Source organism: Xyrauchen texanus, chromosome 39 (assembly GCF_025860055.1).
Source record: "Xyrauchen texanus isolate HMW12.3.18 chromosome 39, RBS_HiC_50CHRs, whole genome shotgun sequence".
NCBI classification, from domain to species: Eukaryota; Metazoa; Chordata; class Actinopteri; order Cypriniformes; family Catostomidae; genus Xyrauchen; species Xyrauchen texanus.
In genome coordinates, this window is record NC_068314.1 from 37,815,407 (window position 1) to 37,835,406 (window position 20,000).

The 20,000-nt window shown below is 43.5% G+C and overlaps 1 protein-coding gene and 1 long non-coding RNA gene across 2 annotated transcripts in view; both read right to left on the reverse strand.

Annotated features, from left to right (window-relative positions):
- Positions 1-4,553: 4,553 nt before the first annotated feature.
- On the reverse strand, positions 4,554-17,920 carry LOC127632718 (dynein axonemal heavy chain 1-like). The gene is made up of 19 exons (XM_052111452.1): positions 17,702-17,920; positions 17,147-17,219; positions 16,909-17,068; positions 16,480-16,624; positions 13,510-13,642; positions 13,250-13,411; positions 12,928-13,174; positions 12,652-12,809; positions 12,056-12,267; positions 11,479-11,777; positions 11,220-11,370; positions 9,213-9,403; positions 8,753-8,978; positions 8,563-8,682; positions 8,323-8,405; positions 8,051-8,192; positions 7,338-7,493; positions 7,053-7,251; positions 4,554-6,147 (listed from the first exon to the last, which is right to left on the reverse strand). Exons 1-19 carry the CDS (start codon positions 17,918-17,920, stop codon positions 5,906-5,908), a joined length of 3,318 nt encoding a protein of 1,105 aa, XP_051967412.1. The 3' UTR covers positions 4,554-5,905.
- Positions 17,921-19,850: 1,930 nt separating this feature from the next.
- The window catches only part of LOC127633068 (uncharacterized), a 1,191-nt gene continuing 1,041 nt past the window's right edge, over positions 19,851-20,000 (reverse strand). The window contains exon 3 of the long non-coding RNA XR_007969169.1: positions 19,851-20,000. This exon is cut by the window's right edge and continues 265 nt beyond it. This is a non-coding gene — a long non-coding RNA (uncharacterized LOC127633068).

Genomic DNA, 20,000 nt, shown 5'->3' on the forward strand with positions numbered 1-20,000 from the left:
TCTTCCTCACCCGAGTCTTCCTCGCTCCTGTCTCCCCCAAGGACAAGGAGAATATCCTCATTCGCCTGGCGGTCATCGCCGACGCCCTGACTAACATTAGCAGCTGCTGCATCTCCCCCGCTAGCAGCGCCAGTGGTGTCAGACTTAGCGCTGCTGGTGTCTGCAATTCCAGTGTTCTCCCAAAAAACTAGTGATCTAACAACAAAATTGTCGATCCCTGGAACATTTTTTATTGTAGCTAAACGTCTAGCGTCCTTCTCTTTCTTTAATCTTCTTTTTGTGAAACCACTCAATTGCCGTCTGTCCATTTTGGATTTTGATTCATTTTCTGTAGCCGTTAAAAAAATGACACATTTGCGCGTACTTGTTGTGGACCAACTCAACTCTGACAGATTGGGGGGGGAGTGATAGTGGTCATGTAATCTTCATTTATTTATAATTTATTATTATTATTATTATTATTGTTAAATTAGTGTTCATAAACAAGTTATGTATGGTCTTTCAAGAATTTCAAGTTAATAATATAACAATTTATGAAAAATATTTTTAAAGCTTGTGTCATGTGGTGCCCCCCTAGTGGTTGTGAATGGTTGGTGCCCCTGGGCACTGGCCCAAGTGCCCTTATGGATAATCCGGCTCTGACTGTAAGCTGTGAGTGTGTGTGTGTGTCTGTGTCAGTGTATGTGTGTGTGTGTCAGTATATGTGTGTGTGTGTGTGAATGTATGTGTGTGTGTGTGTGTCAGTGTATGTGTGTGTGAGTGTGTGTGTCTGTGTGAGTGTGTGTGTGTGTGAGTGTGTGTGTCAGTGTGAGTGTGTGTGTCTGTGTGTCAGTATGTGTGTGTATGTCAGTGTATGTGTGTGTGTGTCAGTGTAAAACAAAAGGAAAAACAACCCCCTACCTCCATGTGGTGCAGGACAGGCAATGGGGGGAGGGCCAATAGAGACTGTCCCCTCCCCATTTCTCATGGCACTTTGTAGCCACCACAGCGGCCAAATGGGGGCTCTGGACGGTTGCGAGGGCTGGTAACCCCTTCACCCTCAATTGATTACCATTAAATCACGGAAAACTTGAATTAAGGCCCTGGGGGGGGACAGGCGTCTATGACGTCTCCTGGCCAAACTCCATCTGGCAGAGCAAGGAGACTGAATCCTCACCCTCGGGGCTCCTCCAGAAACAACAAAAAGCTGCTACGGATGGCCACGTGGAATGTTCGAACACTCACAGCGGAGGAGAGGCTGCCAATCCTCTGTCTGGTGCTGGACCGGTACCGCCTGGATCTCTGTGGTATTCAGGAGGTCCGGTGGACCAGCTGGCTCCTGCCACTATGAGGGGTGGATTGTCCTCTACTCGGGGCAGGAGACTGCCAAACAACAGGGAGTGGCTCTTCTTCTAAACAAAATAATGAAGGGACTGTGGGAGCGTGGCGGTGAGGTGTGGGAAGCTGTGAGCCCCTGGTTACTTTGGGCTCACCTTCCCATCAACCAGAGGCAAGGAGTGGTGGTCGTGGTTATTTATGCCCCCACCGAAGATGAACATCTGTGGAGGGATGCGGGAAAGGCCGATGAGTCAGATGCCTTCTATGACCTCCTGTCACAGGTGTTGGCTAAAGTGGCCCCTCGGGATAGAATCATCATGTTGGGCAATTTCAATGCCCGAGTTGGTCATGATGCTGGCACCTGGTCAGGAGTGATTGGAAGACATGGGCCAGATCAGCTCAATAACAACGGTAGGAGGCTGCTAGATATCTGTGCAGCCCATGGACTTGTAATTACCAACACACTGTTCCAGCATCGGCACATCCACACAACATCATGGATGCATGCCGGGTCCAAGCAAGAACATCTGCTGGACTACATAGTGATGGAACAGCGGCTGCGGGACCTACCGTGGAGCTGATCTCCCCACTCACCAGGACCCCTTTCAAACCCATAGTGGCCTGGTCTATGCTAGCTGATGAAAGTTTTTGAGAATTTCAGCATCGCTTGCAGCTGGGGTTGGCATCGTCCCCCACTCCTCCAGATGTCAAGAGGAAATGGGCGAGGTTTAGGACTATGGCTCATGTAACTGCAATGGCAGTTTTGGGCACAGGGTCCAGACCTCCTCAGAGACCCTGGCTGATGGAGGAGGTGTTCAGGCTGGCTGAGAAAAAGCGACAGGCCCACTCTCATCGGCTACGGCATCCCACATCAGAGAATGAGGAGGCTTACCGCAGCCTTCGCTCGGAGGTTCGGAGAGCTGTGAGGCGCTACAAGGATGTTTGGTGGTCACAGGTTGGAGGAGATGGAGTATCCCTCAATGAGCCACGATCACAAATCGCTCTTTAATTCTATCAAAAAAGTTACTTGTAGCGCCACACCTATTACCATCATTAGGGGAAAGAACAGTGTTCGAATCTCCGACCCCCAGGAACAGGTTTGCAGATTTTCTGAGCATTTCTGTGAGGTCCTGGGGGAGGGGGAAGTCCCTGAGCCTGGAAAACATTGTGGGACAAATTGGGGATGACCCTGCTGGGGCTGCGGTGCCTCAAATAAGGAAGAAGTCGCTCCCTGTGGGTGGCTGAGGTGCCATCTTTGGAGGAAGTACTGAAGGCGATCCAGAGCCTGAGACAGGGAAAGGCACCGGGCAGAGATGATCTCCCAAGCGAAATGCTGAGGGAGGGTGGCATTTGTGCACAGACTGCCCTACATGACATCATAACAACAGTCTGGACCACTGGGCGGGTTCCGCAGGATTGGAAGGATGCCCTGGTGGTCCCTCTCTTTAAAAAGGGGGACCGCACGGATTTTAACAACTATAGGGGCATCTCGCTCCTCAGTGTGCTGGGAAAGGTTTGCCTTGCCAGGCACGCTGAGGAGAGACTTGCGGAGACCCAGTGTGGTTTCAGGAAAGGGTGGTCTTGCACAGATGCCATATTCTCTGTCCATCTGCTACAGCAGAGGTGTAGGGAATTCCAGCAAGACCTACATCTCTGCTTTATTGACCTGGTCAAGGCCTATGATACCATCAGTAGAACTGGGCTCTGGGTTGTTCTTCGTGCTTTCGGAGTCCCAGACCCGCTGCTCGCGATCAATAAGGACCATCATGATGGCGGGCAGGCCCGGGTAAAACTACGTGGTCGAGAGTCGGAGCCATTCCCTGTTCACCTTGGAATGTGACAGGGATGTCCTCTGGCTCCCACATTATTTAATATCTATTTTGACCATGTGGATCATGAAGCCTTCGATGGCTGTACCGGAGGAATTTCCATCTGGTACAGATATAACGGGAGGTTGATTGATGCTCGGGCACGGTCAAGGGATGCTCCCTATTGGTCAACCACATTATGTATGCGGATGATCTGGTGATTGCTGCTCACTCAGAGGAAGAGTTGGAGGCGCTGCTGATGAACCTGGAGCGTGCCACTAAGAGATACGGCCTTACCATCAGCCCAACCAAAACTAAACACCTGCCTGGGTATTATGTACCATCAGACACTCCACCCCCACAGCTCCCAATTGGTGATGGGGCAGTTGTGGAGAGAGTGGAGTGTTTTCCATACCTGGGCAGTGTGCTTATGACCAGCTCCGGTTTGACAGCAGAGGTCTCACTCCGAATCAGTCGAGCGGCATTATCTTTTCATCGGTTGCGTAAGGCTGTGTGGAAGCTACCCGGTTTGTCGCTCCGCACGAAGCTTCAGGTATTCTTGGCCACGGTCATTCCCTCCCTTCTCTACGCTTGCGAAACGTGGACCCCCCTAATGGAACATCATCGCCGGCTAGAAACATTTAGGCTGGCCTGCCTAAGATCCATCCTGGGTTTAACCAGGCTGGATTGTGTGAGGAGCTCACAAATCTTTGAAAGATGTGGACAAAGTCCCATTGGTGAGCTCCTCCGGCAGGCAAGGTTGTGTTGGCTGGGTCATGTAGCCTGCATGCCCGGCCACCGCATGCCTAAACAGTTTTTGTTCGGCCGGATAGAGGGGGCTAAGCGGGCACAGCACGGGCTGGAGAAGAGATGGAGTGATGTGGTACAGGAGGATGTGGAGCTGAGTGGACTTGCGGATGACTGGTACCAGCGGTGGTGGACATTCTGCACCAGCTGCTCGGGGTTGACGGCTGACAGCGGGTCACTGAGCCAGCTTTCATGCCAGAGCAGCCAATCAGATGCCATCCTCCACATGTCATGAAATGGCTGAAACTCTGTGTTCAGCCTCTGTAACTCAGTGTACTGGAGCACAAGACAAGTACAGTCACGCAATTAAATAAGAAGACCTTCACAAAATTCCGTCATTGTTTACTCACACGTGTGTTGAAGTTGCTCCCAATGGCAGGCTAGCACCTTGCATGGCAGCTCTGCCATCATTGGTGTGTGTGTGTGTATGTGTGCTGTATGTGTGCGTGTGTGTGTGTGTATTCCATGGGAAAAAAGTAATATGGGTTTAAAGCAACATTAATGTTTGTAAATGGCACCATTTTCATTGTTGGGTGAACAATCCGTTTAAAGTCTCTTACTCTTGTAACTGGAGTGCTTTGGTAGACGGTAATGACAGGAGAGAATGTGGTCAGTCTCATTTAATCATCTCTCCGTGGGTGAACAGGGTTTTCAACCTCATCAACACATTCAGCTGAATATAGTGATTAATTACAGCAACATACAGTAACTGGCACATACAATGTGGGCACTCTGGACACACAATAACTGAGAATCACATGATTTCTCTGTGTATCAATATTATATAGGAAAGTGACGTGTGTGTAGACAGTTTGTATTAGAGTCGAATGCTGCACGTGTTCTAGGCATGACATCACTCTTTTCCATCATACATTGGTGGCAGGGAAGGGTTACTTTCACAGAACACATAGTTTTGATGTTCAAATTGTTAAGGCTTGAACACAATAGTCTTAGTCTTGCTGTGCTGGATATAATCTTCCATGTACTTCTCCATCACATGAGCCAGCTGATCAGAGGAAAATGAAGAACAGTCACAGTAAACAAGTGTTCAACCTTGTATGAGTGTTTTCCAGAAGCTGTGATGCTTCATCTATATCCTTATATGGCATGTTGACCACCTCTCCTCTATATTGTTCAGCAGACGTTTATATGACATACTGTACCTGTGCAAATCATCCTTTCATCTATTAGGAAAATAATGCTCAATAAGATGCCACTGTAATGAACTCAACTGGTTTTAATTTGTAACATTTGAAATTGTTACAATAGTTTGTTATTCTATTCTATTTAAGGCCTAGTGACATTAAATACGAGTTCAGTGCCACGGTAGACAATATTGTGATCTGTAGTTGTGAGGTTAGTTCACAGAATATAAAAAAATTATGATAAAACAACTCCAAGACCAGAAACAGCCTCTGAGCTCAGTGAGCCTCAGAGTTTAGCTCCATCTCTGGGATCAGTGGGCCTCGCAGTGCAGCTCCACCACTGGGCTCAGTGGGCCTCACAGTGCAGCTTCACCACTGGGCTCAGTGGGCCTCACAGTGCAGCTCCACCACTGGGCTCAGTGGGCCTCACAGTGCAGCTCCACCACTGGGCTCAGTGGGCCTCACAGTGCAGCTCCATCTCAGGGCCCAGTGAGCCCCACAGTGCAGCTCCACCTCTGGGCTCAGTGAGCACCAGCCAACTAATAATGATGTATCCAAGCAGCAGGTTTACATTGTTTTGAAATCTTTACACTATTTTTGCATTCAAGGTTGGTTTAATTTGATAGGTAACAAACAAGAGTGCTCAGAAAGATAATTTATTTCAATGATATGATTCAGCTGAACTGACAAGATATCTGACATAAATGGATTACAGTATTATTTTAGAAGGCTAGAAGAATATGCCCTCATATATGTAAAATATACCCCTCAAAATGAACTCCAGGGTGCAAATATTGCTCCTTAACAAAACGTTTATTCCTGGCACTCCTATTCTTTTCCATCCTCCTGAGCCACGCGGGTGATTTCCTCCACATGGGCTTGCAGGCCGAGTTCCAGACAATGGGAAAAGGTGAGGTTTGCTTTAGGCCTCACGTCCATGTTGATACGTTCAGACAGAAGTTCCCAGTTGTGGCTCCGAGTGCCAAGCTTTCTCAGGCCCCGGATCAGAGGAATGAAGGGACGGAACTCTTCAATCTTGGCCTGGATTTCAGATGCCACGGCTTGACAGGCTGGAAGTAGGAACAGACGACAGAGAGGAGAAAGATTTCTATCTTCTTTTTCTCACTGTAAACAGGTTAATGTTAGTATACAACTTTTTCCTACGTCCCATGATGCTTAGCGTGAAATGTGGGCATTACTTCCATTATCAAGTAAACACAGTAGTTGTCACGGTGCATGTCCTTTCATTCTTTTGTTGTGTGTTGAGTGTCTGATTTCATGATGACATAATCAGTCACTGTCAGTGAGTTAGTGTGTGATAAACTGGTGCTGTTTCTCCCAGATGCAGTTGGAATGTAATCAAAGTGCACAATACTGGGAAAATGATGTGTTGTTTTACTAGAGCGCCTGTATTAGTTCAGCTGCAGATGTGTTTGTCATCTTCTCACCCATCATGTGAAGGAATATTCCAGTTCAGTTCAATCAGCAGCATTTGTGGCATAATGTTGATTACCACAAAACTTGCTGCTGACTGAGATTAACTTGAGCTAAACCCGGAATATTCCTTTATAATATTTCTCATGATCGAGTATGTGATCTCTTTCAAGTTGTCCAATCGTACTGATTTTTCCTTTTAAATCCGCACGCAAGTTTAAAATTTTGTTGAGTGCAGCGGCTGATTGACAGGCGAGAGGCGGAGCATTGAGGACAGATAGTGTTTACACTTTAAATGCGATGTGGTCACATGTGTTTTTACTTCCTCTTTATGTGTTTTTGTGGATGATCCGAAACACGTCTTAATACCAGCTGTAAACAGGGTCTAACATGACTGCAGTCGGAGCTAGCGAATGCTATAGATGCTTCCGGCGGAAGTCGCACCCACATCCGTTTCCCCAGTTTGACCCCCCGGAAAAAGGTGGATAAGGAATAAAGATGGACAGCATTAGTCTGCTCTCTCAGTTCTCTTCGTACTGACCAGGAATGTCTTTAAACTGTTGGATGCACTGCTGCATCGTCTGGTAAGCGTCATTGACATTCTGCACCAGCTGCTCGGGGTTGACGGCTGACAGCGGGTCACTGAGCCAGCTTTCATGCCAGAGCAGCCAATCAGATGCCATCCTCCACATGTCATGAAATGGCTGAAACTCTGTGTTCAGTCTCTGTAACTCAGTGTACTGGAGCACAAGACAAGTACAGTCACGCAATTAAACAATAAGACCTTCACAATGCAGGTGGGAATTTGCATGTAGAGTTCACTTACAGTAGTGGGGGGTTTGCCAAAAAGTCGTTCTCGGTTGTTGTAAAGCTGTGCCATCTCTTCACACTCTTTCAGCTGCTTGCTCACTCGCCGCACCTTGTTTGCCACCTCGTGCGCTCGCTCGACATTTGTGTGAGCAGCAAGTCCAGCCACCACCATCTGAAAATAAACAGAGCAGATGAGCTTCAGATGGTAAATGGTCTGCACTTATATATCGCCTTTTTAACCGTAGCGGTATTCAAAGTGCTTTACACAGCATCTCATTCACCCATTCATACACACACATGCTCACACTCACATGCTCACACACTCACACACTCACACACACACACACACGCTCACACGCTCACACACACACACACACACACACACACACACACACACACACACACCAATCATACACACGCTCGCACTCACGCACGCACGCACGCACGCACGCACGCACGCACGCACACACACACCAATGGTGGCAGAGCTGCATGTAAGGTGCTAGTCTGCCATTGGGATTAACTTGGGGTTCAGTGTCTTACACAAGGACACTTCAGCATGTGGAGTCGTGTGGGCCGGGATTCGAACCGCCAACCCTGTGATTAGTGGCTGACCCGCTGTACCACCTGTGCCACACTGAGCACATTCTGTGTGTCGTTCAGGACTGAGAAGAACCTCACATTCATTCAAAGTAAAACAGGAAGTGAATCCTACTCCTGATGTCTGACCTGCAGTTCGCTCAAGCTTTCCAGGAAGTTGTTTTGGTCGACCAACTGGATCTTGTGGAAGCGCTCCTCATCCTCAGAATGCTGTTCTCTCACTGTCTCCATCTGATTCAGGATCTTCCAGGGAAAGAACATTGCTGCCCACCTAAACAACATTTAGTATTTAGCAGCTCAGCTACACCAAGACCCTGTTTACCTTCATCTACAGTCCGGCTCAGTTCAGACCAGCAGTTCAAACTTTATTTATCTCAGCGGCGAGGCGAGGATGGACTTACTTCTCATTGACATCCTCATCAGAGAAACAGTAGAAGAACTCGTCTACTAGATCATAGTCAGACAAAGCTTTGAATAAACTCTCCTGCGGAAGAGACCAGAGAAACTCCTTCAGAGTACTGCAATAACACTGTAGAACAGTTCTTTACTACATGCTTTAATCAGAGATCTCAATAATAAAATACACCGTGTCGCTCAGACTGTGATTAGTGCGGGCATGTGCGGGCGTGTGCGGACTTCACCTCATGCACTTTGAGCTGCTCAGGGATTCCTTCCATCCATTCTCTCTGCTCGGAGAGCTCCTCGATGCTGCTGGGCTTCTCAAACAGCTGTTTACTGATGGCTTTACACTCCTTACAGGCCTGAAAAACAGCGTTTAATACTGAACACCTGATGCAATGAGCGCGTAGCCCTGATGAACACATGACTCACATCCTGCATTCGCTGACGTAACCACAGAACGAGTCGCTCCAGAACGGCATTCGCAAGTGCTTTCCGCTTCTTTAACAAAGTTTGCCGAACCACCTCAATGCTGACCACGAAGGGTCCGATGATGATGGAGGACGGAATGGACTGAGCCAGAAGATCCATCTCCTTCAGGTGTTCCAGAACTTCCTGCTTCATAGTGTGTGGACTCTGCGTCTCTTGACTGTGAACCCTTTGAGAGTCACACACATGCAAACCCAAGTTACTTTCTTACTGTCATTTCTCACGTTATTCTACAGGATAAAAAATTCTTCTTCCTAAACTTTGATCATCATCAAGCCCTCTTATTTATCCAAACCTTCCGTCCAATCACCTGCCTCCATTCTGGCATGAAACACCCATAATTAAAATGCAATGCGAAGGTCGTTTCATGTTGATTTGGAAAAATAAAAGTGTGCAGATTTACTCGAGGAAATCGTCGATGTCGGAGTTGTGGAGCTGCAGGTGGCGTTCATACTGGCGTGCGTATGCTGTGAGGGGGATGATGGCCTGTCTCAGGGCCAGTCTGATGCGTTCTCTCAGATCGCTGACTTCAGGCTCCCACAAGCCCACTGAACACAACACATCTTCAACAATGAACAACTTCTTCATTATGAACTGCAAGAGTGGGAGAGACAAACAGAGAAAAATAAATATATTTGAGTAAAAATAATAATGACAAATCTGATTAAATTCATGCAGTGGATATGGTAAATTATGTGAATTAATTATTTACAATAATTTTGTAAAGGGATTAATGGAAAGGAGGAGGTGAGAACCGGCTTGACAATATCAATAATATTTTAATGAAAAATTTCAGCAAAAGACACAAACACACACATATAACGGTCAGCTGCCCGTAAACTCCCACCTCATTAAAACAGACACACCCACATCTATAAAACAGACACTCCCACCTCATTAAAACAGACACTCCCACATCTATAAAACAGACACTCCCACCTCTATTCAAACAGACACTCCCACATCTATAAAACAGACACTCCCACATCTATTAAAACAGACACTCCCACATCTATTAAAAGAGACACTCCCACATCTATAAAACAGACACTCCCACATCTATTAAAACAGACACTCCCACATCTATTCAAACAGACACACCCACATCTATTCAAACAGACACTCCCACCTCATTAAAACAGACACTCCCACATCTATAAAACAGACACTCCCACATCTATTAAAAGAGACACTCCCACATCTATACAAACAGACACTCCCACCTCATATAAAACAGACACTCCCACCTCTATTAAAACAGACACTCCCACCTCTATAAAACAGACACTCCCACATCTATAAAACAGACACTCCCACCTCATTCAAACAGACACTCCCACCTCATTCAAACAGACACTCCCACCTCATTCAAACAGACACTCCCACCTCATTCAAACAGACACTCCCACATCTATAAAAGAGACACTCCCACATCTATAAAACAGACACTCCCACCTCTATAAAACAGACACTCCCACCTCTATAAAAGAGACACTCCCACATCTATAAAACAGACACTCCCACATCTATAAAACAGACACTCCCACCTCATTAAAACAGACACTCCCACCTCATTAAAACAGACACTCCCACATCTATAAAACAGACACTCCAACATCTATAAAAGAGACACTCCCACATCTATAAAACAGACACTCCCACCTCATTAAAACAGACACTCCCACCTCATTCAAACAGACACTCCCACCTCTATAAAACAGACACTCCCACCTCTATTAAAACAGACACTCCCACATCTATTAAAACAGACACTCCCACATCTATAAAACAGACACTCCCACCTCATTAAAACAGACACTCCCACCTCATTAAAACAGACACTCCCACCTCATTAAAACAGACACACCCACATCATTCAAACAGACACACCCACCTCATTCAAACAGACACACCCACCTCATTCAAACAGACAATCCCACCTCATTCAAACAGACACTCCCACCTCATTAAAACAGCCACTCCCACATCTATAAAACAGACACTCCCACATCTATAAAACAGACCTTCCCACATCTATAAAAGAGACACTCCCACATCTATAAAACAGACACTCCCACATCTATAAAACAGACACTCCCACCTCATTAAAACAGACACTCCCACATCTATAAAACAGACACTCCCACCTCATTCAAACAGACACACCCACATCTATAAAACAGACACACCCACATCTATAAAACAGACACACCCACATCTATAAAACAGACACTCCCACCTCATTCAAACAGACACTCCCACCTCATTCAAACAGAGATCTCAGTCCCGGCCGAATCAGCAGCTACATGAAATCACAGACTGGCTGATAATAATTGTAACTCTAACGCAGTTTATAATACTAATCTCATCCGATCCCATAGAAGGGCTTTTTAGGATTCAAATGGGGAACCTTGTCTAGCAGAGGCACATTATTTGTGGACAGGATCCCTTTATCAAACAGGTTGATAACAGACGTCTCAAAGCTCTCCAGAGGAGTACTGTAATGAACTCCGGTCTGGTCCAGCACCAGATCCAGTGAGAAGACAGGGTTCGTCTTTGGCCTGTATAATGATAAATTGTGGAATGTGTATTAGAAAAGTAAATAGGGTAAATCCTCTGTGATTTTATGTGGACTTGAAGAACATTCAAGATAATGAGAATTCACATACTTGTATGGGCTGTTGATGAGGTCAGAGCCCCAGATCAGATCTTGCGGGCAGTGCATGGTACTGTGGCAAGCATCAAACAATAATCTGTTTAGGCTGTTTAGAGAGTCCTGCACCAGGAACCTGAGCGAGTCCTGCTGAATGCACCGCACCAGCGCCATCAGACGGCACAACTTGGACATCCGGTAAACATCCCAGCATGACACAGAGAGATCATACCAGCCGCAATTCACGTCACGCAGGCTAGACAAAATACCATCACATAGAGTCCTAAACCATGTTTTTTGTAGAAACGACTGGACCTGTAGGAGGATAGAGAATAATGACGGGATGGACAACAGCTGACGAGTAACTGAGGTCGACTAGTTTCTCTCAAGAGTTTGTTGATTTTAAAGAGATTCATTCAGAGATGTGATATCTCACTATCAGCACTCTCAGCATTATAAGCATTTAAAAATAGTTCAACTTTTTAAAAGTTTCTCTTCTGGTTGGGGTCTGGAGGATTCAGGTCTTCCTTAAGACAGACTAGTGGATTACTCCCTCATAAGAGTGGCATGTTCATGTGATGTCGTGTGTTTACCAGCACATGTTTCTGGGACTGTGCCGACACAAACTCCTGCAGCTGAAGAGGGTGTGTGAAGGTGACGTGGAACAGACTCATTTCTGCCAACCGACTGCACTCCTCTCTCACTACAGACAGCACAGCGATTACCTCAGGTTTGGTGAGAAGAGAATTAAAGGCAAACGATGTCCGGTTCTCCTCAAAAGGGGATTTAGGGATTGACTCAAAGCCTGGGGGACGGATGCAGCAAACGTAAAAGAGGACATAAAGTAGGCCTAAATGACAAAATGCTAACAGAACATCCTCCACGTGTCTTAAATAATCTTATTCAACTTTGGCTGCTTTTACAAGCATGAAATCAGACATTCAATTATTGCCTGATGGATGATAAAGCAGGAGACAAAACTACATTAGATTTGGAGATGGACCCACTTCACTTGGGTCAGCAAGCAGCCACATAGTAGCAACAACCCAGAACTAATTTAGTTTTATAAAGTTAGTTGTCTTCTTTAAAAATATCTTGTGGCACTAAATGCACAACATCCTGGACCGTCTGATTGTAACCCTATTAGAAATGTCTTGTCCCGCTTTTAGTGTCACCACTAGAAACTGACCTCTCTCAGGACGTCTCTCAGGATCTTTTTTAAGGATTGTGATGAAGGGGAACTCTTCTGGACTATCCTGTACCACCTTATCAAAGACTGTCTGGTTCATGGTACGACTGTACTCCAAATGAATCTCTTTGTCCAGCTGTTCCACACACCCCTGCAGACTGTACACACACACACACACACACACATGCACGCATTCCATGAACAAAATCTTCCTGACATTTGCAGTCATTATATTTATAATAATATCTGAGCATATTAAACGTTCATTCTTCTCACCGTGTAAGATGGAGGCCCGGTGTGGTGATTGCATATGTTTTCATGCGCTCTAGACTGCTGGGGTCGAGGGTAGGGGTGCCACTCCAGACTGGCATACAGTCAACAGAAAGGTGGTACAGGATCGAAGCCTCTGTGTTCCGTCTCGAGCTCTGGGCAAACTGGACTCTCTGGGCAAAGACGTGTGGGTCTTCGGCACAGAAAAGCACCCTGATCCTGGGTACCCAGTACTGCCCTTCCTGCAAAACCTCTGGAAAAAAGAAAGAAGTTGAAATCGTGCAAAGGAGAAAAATACACCTTGAAATATGCTGGCTCTTTCACATGCCTCCTGTTCTCTGTCCTCCATTCAAAATGGGTTTCCCTTCGGAATCTCGAACCTGTCCATTACTGTCTACTTTCTGCACCAGGTACTGCTTCTTCTCCAGGGTATATTCCAGAACCCCAACAGACTGCCAGGCATACACCAGCGTCGGCTCCTTTGGGTCCACTAAGAACAGACATTTTATTTTCCTACATGTGTCCATATGGCTCCACTGCACTACAATACTACAATGAGTATTTGCAGAGGGTTAGAGAGGACTGTACCAGGGGGGATGCTGTCAGTTGTCGGTAGTAGGGCTTTGGCAGGCACAGGTTTACGGTCGCTGCTGTCTTGTTCGTAGCCTAAAGCCAGCCATTCCTCTGGGCTCCGGCAGTCAAACTCCTCATTGTCAAATATCTGTTACTCACAAAAAGTTATTGAATACACATGTATGCACACAAGAATGCACACAAGAATACACACAAGTATGCACACGAGAATGCACACAAGTATGCATACGAGAATGCATACGAGAATGCACACGAGAATGCACACGAGTATGCACACGAGAATGCACACGAGTATGCACACGAGAATGCACACGAGTATGCACACGAGAATGCACACAAGAATGAACACAAGTATGCACACAAGAATGAACACAAGTATGAACACAAGTATGAACACAAGTATGAACACAAGTATGAACACAAGTATGCACACAAGAATGCACACAAGTATGAACACAAGTATGAACACAAGTATGAACACAAGTATGAACACAAGAATGCACACAAGTATGAACACAAGTATGAACACAAGAATGAACACAAGTATGAACACAAGTATGAACACAAGAATGAACACAAGTATGCACACAAGTATGCACACAAGTATGCACACAAGTATGCACACAAGAATGCACACAAGTATGAACACAAGTATACACACAAGTATGAACACAAGTATGCACACAAGAATGCACACAAGTATGAACACAAGTATGAACACAAGAATGAACACAAGTATGAACACAAGTATGAACACAAGAATGAACACAAGTATGCACACAAGAATGCACACAAGAATGAACACAAGTATGCACACAAGAATGCACACAAGAATGCACACGAGTATGCACACGAGAATGCACACGAGTATGCACACGAGTATGCACACGAGTATGCACACGAGTATGCACACGAGTATGCACACAAGTATGCACACAAGTATGCACACAAGTATGCACACAAGTATGCACACAAGTATGCACACAAGTATGCACACGAGTATGCACACGAGAATGCACACGAGAATGCACACAAGTATGCACACGAGTATGCACACAAGTATGCACACAAGTATGCACACGAGAATGCACACAAGTATGCACACAAGTATGAACACAAGTATGAACACAAGTATGAACACAAGTATGCACACAAGTATGAACACAAGAATGAACACAAGTATACACACAAGTATGAACACAAGTATGAACACAAGTATGAACACAAGTATGAACACAAGTATGCACACAAGTATGAACACAAGTATGAACACAAGAATGAACACAAGAATGAACACAAGTATGCACACAAGAATGCACACAAGTATGCACACAAGAATGAACACAAGTATGCACACAAGTATGCACACAAGTATGCACACAAGTATGCACACAAGTATGCACACAAGAATGCACACAAGTATGAACACAAGAATGAACACAAGTATACACACAAGTATGAACACAAGTATGAACACAAGAATGAACACAAGTATGCACACAAGTATGAACACAAGTATGAACACAAGAATGAACACAAGTATACACACAAGTATGAACACAAGAATGAACACAAGTATACACACAAGTATGAACACAAGAATGCACACAAGTATGAACACAAGAATGAACACAAGTATGCACACAAGTATGAACACAAGTATGAACACAAGTATGAACACAAGAATGAACACAAGTATACACACAAGTATGAACACAAGAATGAACACAAGTATACACACAAGTATGAACACAAGAATGCACACAAGTATACACACAAGTATGAACACAAGAATGAACACAAGTATACACACAAGTATGAACACAAGAATGCACACAAGTATGAACACAAGTATGCACACAAGTATGAACACAAGTATGCACACAAGAATGCACACAAGTATGAACACAAGTATGCACACAAGTATGAACACAAGTATGAACACAAGAATGAACACAAGTATACACACAAGTATGAACACAAGTATGAACACAAGAATGAACACAAGTATACACACAAGTATGAACACAAGTATGAACACAAGTATGAACACAAGAATGAACACAAGTATACACACAAGTATGAACACAAGTATGAACACAAGTATGCACACAAGTATGAACACAAGAATGAACACAAGTATACACACAAGTATGAACACAAGTATGAACACAAGTATGCACACAAGAATGCACACAAGTATGAACACAAGTATGAACACAAGTATGCACACAAGTATGAACACAAGAATGAACACAAGTATACACACAAGTATGAACACAAGTATGAACACAAGTATGCACACAAGTATGAACACAAGAATGAACACAAGTATGAACACAAGTATGAACACAAGTATGCACACAAGTATGAACACAAGAATGAACACAAGTATACACACAAGTATGAACACAAGAATGAACACAAGTATACACACAAGTATGAACACAAGTATGCACACAAGAATGCACACAAGTATGAACACAAGTATGCACACAAGTATGAACACAAGTATGAACACAAGTATACACACAAGTATGCAGCTGATGAAACAGAGATGGTTGAGGATAATGAACTGAAGTAAATCTGGAGCCTAACACGAGGAACTGAGCAGCAGACTGAAGGTGAAGTGTGTCAATCTGTCTGTGTGAAAGTGTAGTTTGTACTTTGTTCTATCAGCTGAAATGCAGAGAAAAAGTGTCAAACTAAAAGTGTAAACACTTAAAAACATTGCTCTGTTTGTTTGGGAATTTCAATCAATCAGGCTCAATCAGCCACAGTTGGCTCAACTAATGTGAGTTTAGAGCGGCATTATCAGTTTGTCCCAGCAATGGCAGACGATGAGGGAGAGTTTGAGAATCTATTTTAAAAGTCATTATTTTTGCACTTCTGTATGATGATGCAGGTGGCCCCTAAATGACACACTTCACCTTTAAAGAAAACATCATGAAATCTACACAAGACCTCCAGAGGCAGCTCGTTTCCCGGCAGGGTTTCTGGGTCGGTCTCGTCACTTTTGGTCTGGTGTCTGGGCATCAGCATGTTGGAGTCGATGCCTCGCTCAGACAGAAGCGTGGTGATATCTAACTTCTGATACTCCCTCCTACGTCTGGAAACGAAAACAGACACAGACAAGCATGTTCCACTGCAGATGCTTGTGATAATCAGAAACACATGTTACCATATCATTCTAACAGGAGACACAATTCAGCCAAAAAATGGATAAGCATCCACAATAATCGGGGTTAGTGACGACAGCATTATTCACTATCAATGTAAATTCTGCTTAATATCTGCTTTTGTATTCCACAATAGAAAGTCATATGGGTTTGGAACAACATGAGGGTAAGTGCATGATGATACCTATCCCAACCATCTATCTGAGCTGCTTACCTCTCAATCTCAAGTTTACGGGGTGCTTGTCCTGAAGGACAAACAAAAGGTAGCTGAACTTTTGGAGCGAAACTTCCACTGGAGAAATCGTTCTGGGATGCTCCGTGCCAGAGCTTCTCCTTGACACAATGCAGGTCAGGGGGGGATTTAAATAAAGCCCCTAAAGCACAAAATAAAGACAATGTACACACTGTGTTGAACGTTTGCTTTTTGACTTTTGATTGATTTAGTGTCTCACCTTTTCGGGACTGGTACTCATAGATTGCCCAGGCCAGTAAACTCTGATCTGTCACTGGACCGTCTGAGTAACACTATAAACAGCAATATGGGTTAAACATACGCTAGAAAGATGGATGTATTAGAGAGAGAGAGAGAGAGAGAGAGTGTGAGTGAGCGAGAGAGTGAGAGAGAGAGCGAGCGAGCGAGAGAGTGAGAGAGAGAGCGAGAGAGAGAGTGAGAGAGAGAGAGAGAGAGTGAGCGAGAGAGCGAGAGAGAGAGAGTGAGCGAGAGAGAGAGCGAGAGAGAGAGCGAGAGAGAGAGTGTTTGTTACTATTTTATTATTATTATTTGTCTTGTCATTATCTGTTTTGTGTATTAATGCTTTGGCAATATTGAATGTAAACACAATCATGACAATAAAGTACTTTAAATTGAAATTGAAAATTGAGTGAGTGAGAGAGAGAGCGAGAGAGAGTGAGTGAGTGAGTGAATGAGTGAGTGAGTGAGAGAGAGAGAGAGAGCGAGAGAGAGTGAGCAAGAGACATGCCAATAAAGCTGATTGAATGGACTTCACCTGTTGTGTTGTTTGTCCTGATGTTATGAGGAGATCGGAGTAAATGCCTCTTTTACTCTCACTGGAATTGTTTCCATAAGGAGGATTTTTATCTTTTGTCTGTTTTTTGTCCATCATGTGTTTTTCAGAGTCTGAAGAGAAGTCAAAGAAAAGGAGAATGTAGTACGCACAACTTTCATGGGTTAAATATGGACATTTCTCTTCTTCACAGTGACACATCTTTCATATTTAATTATATTTATAAAGTATAAATATGTCAGAAACAGGAAGTATAAAAGGCTCACCTTAAAGGAAATGTGCTCGTTTTTCTGCTTGTGTATCAAGATTAAACAAAAGACATTTATTTCTATGAAATATTGATAAAGAAACATTATTTGTAATTTGTTTTGATTTACATTCATAAAAAAGAAAAGAAAGTGAAATTGAAAAGGTCCTCAGGGGTTTGGGGTAAACATCGGGGTGAAAGTTATTCTGCACATTGTGTCAAATAATGCAAATAATTCTGAGACAGTAAGATGATGATAATACTTATTCAAAATAAATATTTCAGCATTTCCTGTTCATTTAATCACATTTGACTTTTCAGAACATCAGATTTTTTTTTACCCCAATTATTCTCCTTTCACTTATTAAAAACTTTTTATTTAATCACCTTGAGCGTAACTGAAAATAACAAATAAATATATTGTCGCAAAACAAATGTGATAATTTCATTCATTCATTGAATTAAACATTTTAAAATGATATGTGAGTGATTACACACAATGCTGAGATGGATCAGGTATATTCTGAAGTATATAGAGACTAACAGAAAAGTTTCTGTCGCTGTTTAAATCAGAAATGTGTGTTTAATCTTTAGCTGTTGTTGCGTCACATCAAGTTACAAATATAGTATTACATCAGGTATACTGTAACACTTCATGATCTCAATCAAATTACACTTCAAAGATGATTATACAAAACGACAAACCTTGACGAATAAAGCTCTTCTCTTCCCTCAGAGTCTCAAGTAGTTTAACGGTCGCCAGGGTAACCCAGTGCACGTGCACCTGCCAATCATTGCGTGTAGTTACTGTGAGAACAAAACAATCATTACAGAGTGCCATAATATAAGATAAACAATATAACACTTAAATACAACTCATACAGATAAAAGTGCCTTTGAGGAAATATTTCAAACAGGGAAGATAGTTTCGATATTTCACACACATTCAGAGATAAACACATACTTTACAAAACAGTATTACTGTGGAAAGATAATAATATTCCACAAGCTTGTTTTCATTATTGTCAGTAAAATCCGTCGCGATGTGAGTTTCCTCAGAAGAGTTCCTGTAAGGGACTGTGGCGAAAGTGCTGCCTTTTTTGTTTTGTTTTTGGAATGGTGATATTTAAAGCGATAATAATATGCAAGAAGTAAGTTAAGAGGTATGACACAAAATATGTCAAATAATGTAATTATATGTATAGAGATTGCTAAGACATGTGACCAAATGGGCGGCAACGTCATCAGAACGCAAAGGATTATGGGTATGTTTGGCCCGTTTACATGGGCTGGCATCGCATAGCAGGCTGTTCTGGCATGAAAATAATGAAAAATTAGCGTGAAAAACAGAATATAATCCTACAAAATGCAGCGGTCTAAAGAAAACATTGTCGGACCATACCGCCCAAAACTAAATCCTAATGCAAAGACGAGATATGACGAGAAAATAAAGGGAATCAAAGGACTGGATCCTTACGAGCATAGTGACTGGTCAGGGGACATCAACCTGTTGCCCAACTTCCAGCACCTATATATATACCCACAGACATGTGCATGTATATACACACGACTACATGATATTAAGTGTTAGTGCATACATGCACATGTCTGTGACTTTTCACCCACAACCTACCTCATACATTTCTAGTTATCTTTTCTATGGTCTATTTATAATGTAAATGTATTCATCTAAATGTATTTATATGTTACATATGTAAAGAAACTGAAATGAAGTTGGTTGTTACTACTATTTAAGTTATGTAATTGTGTTTGCAACCAAATAACACTGATTTTGCACAATTCTTCCTTAATACAGATAAAGGAGGCAGAATTTCATTCAGTCTTTGTGTATTTTATTTACAGAGATGGCTAAAAATCATTACATGTGAGAAGTGACATTACAAAATCTTTTGAAAAAAAAAAAAAAAAACATATTTACATATTAGATGTGAGCATGGTGTATAATTCTAACACGACGGCTTCACAACAATACTCGGACACATATTGGTCAAAGCACAGCACTCCCAAACCAAA

Coding starts and splice junctions, on each gene's coding strand:
- LOC127632718 (XM_052111452.1), bottom strand. CDS start 17,920: ATGTGTCACTGTGAAGAAGAGAAATGTCCATATTTAACCCATGAAAGT. Junction 17,220..17,701: donor CAGGACAAACAACACAACAG/GTGAAGTCCATT, acceptor TGCTGTTTATAG/TGTTACTCAGACGGTCCAGT. Junction 16,625..16,908: donor CGTAAACTTGAGATTGAGAG/GTAAGCAGCTCA, acceptor TTTCGTTTCCAG/ACGTAGGAGGGAGTATCAGA.